Source organism: Nicotiana sylvestris, chromosome 2 (genome assembly GCF_000393655.2).
Source record: "Nicotiana sylvestris chromosome 2, ASM39365v2, whole genome shotgun sequence".
Lineage (NCBI taxonomy): Eukaryota > Viridiplantae > Streptophyta > Magnoliopsida > Solanales > Solanaceae > Nicotiana > Nicotiana sylvestris.
The window spans coordinates 135308034-135315665 of record NC_091058.1 but is presented as its reverse complement, the minus strand read 5'-3'; the positions used below and the strand labels follow the sequence as shown (position 1 = coordinate 135315665).

Genomic DNA, 7632 nt, shown 5'->3' with positions numbered 1-7632 from the left:
TATTTTTGTTGTTGTAGTAGTTCATTCATATTGTTAGTGGTAGTCATGTTTTCTTCCTCTCTTTTTTGCAGCACTTGAATATTATATTCTACTATCTTAGGAAGAAGGCAAAATATGGAATTAATATGCCAATCAAAGTCACAACTACAGATACTCTTTTTAATAATATCATTCAAAGGGTTTTCACAGAATTTGTAAAAGGTGGGAAACAAGATCATTTGATTGATAGATCAGACGATATCATGGAGTACATGGAAGGATTTAGGATGCATTGCAACACTCCATGGCACCAGGTTGATTATGTCCTTTTTCCAATTAATTTGGCAGAAATTTGGCATTGGATATTGGGGTGTGTGTCATTCCACAAGAGATGTTTTTATGTATATGACTCGCTATGTAGTCGAAAGCACAAAAAAGCTATTCAGAAAGTGGCAAAGGCTTATGCTGTGTTGATCCCCCTATTTCTAGTTAGTATTGAATTTTATAACCAAAGAAGTGACATTGTAGTAGAAAATGGTCTGCACATGGGAAAGAAGTTGACTGATCCTTTTGATATTGAACTGATTACAAATCTGCCAACACAGCAAAATTCGTAAGAATAGTTACTTTTTTTACTTTGTTTTCCTCATTCATATTAACATTTTCACTTCTAATTGATTTTTATATTCTATTCATTTGTTTTATTTCAAAGATTGTGGAGTATATGTTGCTTGCTTTGCAGAGTATATTATTGAAGATCTTCCAATCCCTGTTGCCAATTTTGATGTGGATGGTCTTCGAGCTAGGTTTGGTATACTATTGTGGCACTATGGGAGGAACAAGCAGTTGCATGGCGAATCAAGTGAATCTGAGGCTCCAGTAGCACCTAAAAAGACTCGTGGAAAGAAACGCAAGAAGTAGTATAGGTCTCTTTTTGGTTTTAGTTAATTGTATCATGAAAACTTTGCAGGATTTTAATAGTTTTTGGTGAAGTATGGTATTATTAGTAGTAAATGACTTTCTGCTGATTCAAGACTGTAGGAAACTTGTGCCTTTATAAAATATTTCCAGCTGCTAATGTTTCTTTTGTCATATTTAATTATTCTGGTTCAAAATATGTGGTAATAGATTTCTTCAAGTACATGGGGGTTATCAGTATAGTTATGTCTCTTGATGCTGAAAATTTGCTGATTTTGTTTCTGATTTCAGCTTGTTTTATTAGGCTTTTCTTAGGCTTCTTCCATTAAGTTGTTGGTTTATTAGGATGCTGAGGTCCATTCCTTTGCCAGAGGGTAAGGTTTCATGGATTCAGCAAGTGAAAATTAGGGGCAGATGAAGTGAACACTTCCAGCAACATACAAAGTAGTTGTGTCAGAAGTTAAATTATCTGCTTTCGAATGTGATGATGGTCTAAGCTTTAATGTTCATCTATAGTTTTAGCATAGATGGTGTATTAGTGTAGTAGAACTATATACCAATCAAGTATAATGATATACCATTTAGGTATCACGTTGTATTTGACTCATCTTTTTTTCCTGCAGCAACTAGATGTAAGTACTGACATGAGTTGCAAAGTGTGCGCATTTTAGGTATCACGTTGTATTTGGTGCACCATTTATATTTCTGCACATATTTTGTTTTAGCCATATTAGTGCAATACCACTATATACTAGCGAGGTATACAAATATAACATTGGGTATCACCTTGTATTAATGTACCTGATGATGCACAAATAACTGCATGTAAATGGCTTCCAAATTGTTATAGTTCAATACAGACATGAGCTGCAAAGCGTGCACCACTTCTATTTCTGCACATATTTTGATACTAATAAGGTATACAGATATACCACTTGGGTATCACAGATATATTTTAGCATCTTTTTTCCTGCAGCAACTAGATGTAAATGCATCCCACTTTTATATACTAAAATAGAAAATAAACAGATTCTTATTGAAAATACAAGTAGCCATATAAATTTGTTGCCAAAAAGTAATTTCGCAAAGAATCATCATACCAAATATATGTCCAGTGCAAGAAATGCATTTTATTTTTTGCTATTCAAATGCTATGATTCTACAATATATGAGTTGTATAAAAACATTGAAGCATTATATCAATCTCTCTTTGGAATATTTCGGCATGTTCTCCGGTTGTGTCCTTTTCTCCCGCATAGTGCACATGTAACTGTATTTCCTTCCCAGCCTCCTATGCCTCTCTTCTTTTTAGGTCTTCCTGGTTTGATTTTTCCTTTTGGTGGCAGTACCACCTGCGAAGAGACATGTTCTGGAATTTGCCACGTTGTTTCATCAGGCAATGGATTTACTGGTATCTCATATGTTTTCAGCAAGTAGTCTATGCTGCAGTAATCCGAGCAATACTTGTATGAATCCATATGGAATTTTTGTATAACTGCCATTGCATCTGGACATGGAATATCGTCTAGCTGAAACCTTCCACAACTGCAGTTTCTTTCATGTAGGCGCACCACATTTCTTGTTTGGCCATCAATTACTAAATATAAGAATTCAGTTGATGGCAACACCTAGTATAATTTTAATTAAGAAAAGTCATTAGCTATATGAAGTAATATTATTTTTTAAATAACAATATTCAGCTGTTTAGTGAAATCATTAAGGTAAAAAAGTAAAAATATAGTACATGCAGTATTTTTATGATTTTGAAAATGCATACAGTCATCGTCTGTGATAAGATAGTATTATCTGCCAATATTTTTTCATACTTTGCACCAATCTTCATAAATGATCCCACTGCATCCTTCCGATTGGTGTAATTCCATTTTTGAATAAATGTTGTCATAAAGTCAAGCAAATTCACAACTGGGAGGTCTCTTGCGTGCTTGTTTGCTGCATTTACTGATTTCGCAATATTCGATGTCATGGTCATGGTTCTATTTGCCTTGGAATACGTCCGGGACCATTTATCATATCCAATATCCATCAGGTATGTTTTCACTCTACTATCAATAGCATCTAACTCTGCCATATGCCTGTTGAATTCTTCAACAGTGTATGCTCTTGCTAAAGCAAAATATACTTCTTTGATTTGTTTTTGGCTCTTCCTGAAGTTTGTCTTTATGTTGTTCCACAGATGGAACATACATGCACAATGAGGGACTTCTGGATAGACAATTGAAGTTGCTTTCCATATAGCATCATGCCTGTCTAATACAATGCACATTCTCTCTCTTTGTCCATAGGTTTCTCTCAACTGCACGAAGAACCATTCCCACGATGCATCATTTTCCGAATCAACAATTGCATATGCGAGGGGTAGAATTTGTCCCGTAAACCCAAAGAACAAAATATCAATTACAACACACTATATTAATTTAGCATTTCATATAGTAGTATAGTCATAGGTAGGTGCAGGTGTGTAGCAAAACAACTATATACTCTGTTGGTATACTTGTATACCATACTGGTATCATATAATATTTGAAAATATTTTTTGTTTCTTTAACTGAATGTAATTGGATTGTACACAAAATATTAATTTAGTATTTCATATAGTAGTATAGTTATAGGTACGTGCAGGTGTGTAGCAAAACAACTATATACTCTGTTGGTATACTTGTATACCATACTGGTATCATATAATATTTGAAAATATTTTTTGTTTCTTTAACTGAATGTAATTGGATTGTATTCTTACCCTCTGCGTCTTGCGTGGAAGCCGTGAATATGGTCCCTCTATATGTTGACTTTAAAAAACTTCCATCAACTACAACTGTTGGCCTACAATAGACCCATCGTCTAATCGATGCATATATAGCTATGAATGCATACAAGAAGCTCCCATCTCCTTCAGTGTGTAGTCGTGTCACTGATCATGGGTTAGCGTACTCTAACATATAAAGATATGCTGGCATTTTCTTGTATGATTCACTTGGTGATCGTCTCAATAATTGCATTGCTTTTTCTTTTGATCTCCATGCTTGCATGTAGCTTAAGTCCATACCATATGCTTTTTGGATGTCTCTCTGGATATCAGTTGGTGTATATATGGTTTTCGGGTCAACAAGTTTATCTTGTAGCACAACTGCAACAAAAGCTGAGACAGCTTGCTTTTGTGAACAAAATCTCTTATCAGTTAAACAACTGTGGACAGAATTGAAATCTGTCACTTTGAAAAGATTTGATGCTCGCAGGCTTGATGCTTTAAGTCTCCAAGTGCATCTTTCATCCACGCATTCAAGGAAATACCTGTTTATAATACAAATATAGTTATGTATAATGTTTTATTGATAAAAAACACACACAAAAAACCGTACAATTATATACTCACATGGTATACTCTATTGGTATACTTATATACTGTATCAGTATCATATTTTGCTGATAAAAAATATAGACAAAGCAGCACAATTCTATACTCACATAGTATACTGATTTAGCATACATATATACTATATTATTATGTTTTACTGATAATAACAAAGACAAATCAATACAGTGATATACAAGCATAGTATACTGATATAGCATACTTATATACTATACCAGTATCACTGATAAAAAACACAGACAAACCAATACAATTCCATACTCTCATAGTATATTGATTTAGCATACTTATATACTATATAGGTATCACATAGTTTTTTTACTTGAAAACATGCAGACGAACCTTCTTGGGCATGATTTATGAACCCGATATTGACATTTTTCTCTAACAACATACTGTTTCATAACGAGAGCCAGCAGGTTCTTGTCTTCGTAAATTTGTCCTTTTTCAACATTTTGATGAAATTGATCAATTATGATGTTTGCATCACCAAGTTCTAAAATGGCGTCATCTCCTTCTTGCGCATCAAACGTAGTAATCATATCAGTGCTTTCAAATTGTGCAATTTCTGGTGAAATTGGAGCACCATCGAAACTGGAGGTGCTTGCAGCTATAGTGTTTTTAGAAAACGACACACACATGGGAAGTGTTGTCATCCCTGCACTTGATTTTTTCAATTCCATATAAACACTAACACTCATATCGCTGCAAATTGTAATTGGTGGATATCCTTGAGCAATAGCATACTGAATAACTATTGTTTTACTGCCCTTTTGCAGTTGCTTTGCAATTTCTCTGAGAAGTTGTTCAAATTTCCAATAGGTCTTTATTAGAATTGCATCAACATGAAAATTTATGAAATTATTGTTATCAACCCATTCTCCACTATGTTGCAGCAGAATTGGAATATTTTCCATGATTCTAAAGTTATAATCACTTTTATGTCCAAAATTGAATCTCAACAATGCAAATTTCAACAGTGTTCGAAATCTACAGTGTTCGAAATTTCAACAAAACAACAGCGAAATCAAACCTCTAGATCTCCAGATCTCCAAAGCTAGATTAGAATTTTCAGCTAAAATTCAGAAGTTTAGCTCCGAAATCAAAATCAAAATCAAACCAACAGCAAAATCAAAATCTGAAGAGAACAGCGAAATTAAAATCCGAATCAGCATCTTCGATCTGTTTTTTCACACTTACTGCTCTTCGATCAGTGGAAATCTCAATTTTGTGCGCTAATTTTCTGAAATTTTGAAGAGCTTCTGCGTTTTCCATGTTTGTGCGCTAGTTTTCTGAAATTTTGAGCAGCTTCTGCGTTTTTATACGTAGGGTATTAAAAGCGTGGGTAGTTATTTTGTTATTGTTGTTTATTTATTAAATGGGTAGGAGTTGTAATTATTTAGTGGGTAGAATTCTTTAATGGGTAGAGGAGGGTAAATAGTTTCACTTTTATAGGTAGTCTTGTCTTTTCCCCAAAAAAATATTCTGTTAAAGTACATGTTAGTTTAGCACACTTTTAAGAGTTGAAGTTTTATTATACATGAAACTCTTGCTACATAAAGGTTCGTTTCTTCATTTGAGCATATGTAAACTTTTTTTTAGCATAATGTTATTTCTTTCTTATTCAATATTAAATGTATATTAGTGTGTTATTTTGTTAAGTTCACTGTCATTGGGATTGACTGGTTAGAAGTTTTTGCCAAACTAATTCAAATGATAAGCTAGACAAGGCAGAATCTCAATATAAAAGTTTTTTTAATTACTAATAAATAAATAGTTAAATATTTTTAAAAAGTGCTAGACAAATTTTAAGACATGAGTGCAAGTATATAATTTTATTAAAATAAAGATATTTCGGGTATACTAGTTTCATCATTTAATGACAACAAATGTAAGAATAGAGCTTTAGGTAGGCCTGATATCAATCAAAGTTTTTTTATATATTGTTTCACTACCACTAAGCTACGAAGAGGTTTATCTTTTCATAATAAAGCTGAGCACACATTTTCCCAGAATTTAACATGGAAAGTAATAAATTTGATAAAGTTAATTAATTTTGTCTTGACCGAAGTCGGAAGACTTTCTTGAAATAAAGATATAAATAAAATGGCAAAATCATGAGGACACGTCTTTACTCATTTTTTCTCAAATAAAATCTTTGAATTAACTTCAAGAAGGCTCCAAGTTCAGGTATGATACACGAATTAAGGTTGGGGTTACTCGTCTTGGTTAGTGTACGCTAGGGTCGGGGATACTCATCCTAGTTCGAGAGTAAAAAAGTCATCAACTATAAAAGCGGACATAGGAAAATATGAAAAATAAAATAAAGCATAGTTTATCCAAAATTAATTCAAGTCAAGTTTAAGTCAATCAAGCGACCGTGCTAGAACGACGGGATTCGGGGAGTGCCTCACACCTTCTCCCTGGTCAACAGAATTCCTTACCCGAACTTTGTTTTCGCAGACCAATAATAAAAGAGTCAAACCTTCCTTTGATTAAGGATCCAAAGAAAAGGTGACTTAGAACACCCAAAATCAATTCCAAGTGGCGACTCTGTAAATAAAATAGTCCCTTTTTAAAATTGTCACTTTAATTGGAAAAATTCTTTAACCCACAATCCACATAACATATATCTTTTGCGGGGTAGAAAAGGGGTATGACAGCTCTAGCGACTCTGCTGGGGAAATTTCAAGAATTCGAGCTTGTACATTGACTTTATTTGGCTTTATTAATTCTTGTATATACTGTGACTCATTTGGACATAATATGCTACTTGCTTGCTCTTTACCGCTTTGATATTGTTAAATTGTATTATAAATTGTCTTCTTGCTCCCCCTCTGAGTCTTCTGAATACAACCTCGGGAATCGCGGATACGCGCCCCATTCTTTTTTGAGATAAAGCCAGTGGGCCTGGGCTCTCGGTGAAGGATTATTAGTCACCCATATTTAAGAACGGGGAGGGTCTAGTAGTTAAGCCAGAAAAGTATAGCTTCCGGTACGCTACCCCTTCCCAGCTCGAGTTGTCCGCTCGTTTTATGGCCAGTCTAGATACACCTCATCCCCTAGGATTTTGAAAAACTAGAAGAGCAAGCCACATGCCTGATTATTCCTAGTAGGATCGTTTTGTTGCATCATGTGCATTTGACTTAGCGAAGCTTGGGACAAGTGCCAAGTCCGTATAAGACAAGTATCCTTTTTGAGACCATCATGTTCACTTATGTTCCACTTTCTACATTATTTGGAAGGCTTGCTTGCATTGTTGACCGGCTTTAAAAAATTAGTTGAGCGGAAGTAAAAAAAAATCATTCTCCTAATAGAAATAGACCTTTTTTTTACTAAGATTT

General features: G+C 34.1%; 1 protein-coding gene across 1 annotated transcript; it reads right to left on the bottom strand.

Annotated features, from left to right (window-relative positions):
• Positions 1-2096: 2096 nt before the first annotated feature.
• Positions 2097-3181, bottom strand: LOC138885643 (uncharacterized). Its single transcript, XM_070166614.1, has 2 exons — positions 2675-3181; positions 2097-2525 (listed from the first exon to the last, which is right to left on the bottom strand). The coding sequence occupies exons 1-2, from the start codon at positions 3179-3181 to the stop codon at positions 2097-2099; spliced, it is 936 nt and encodes a 311-aa protein (XP_070022715.1).
• Between the last annotated feature and the right edge of the window lie 4451 nt (positions 3182-7632).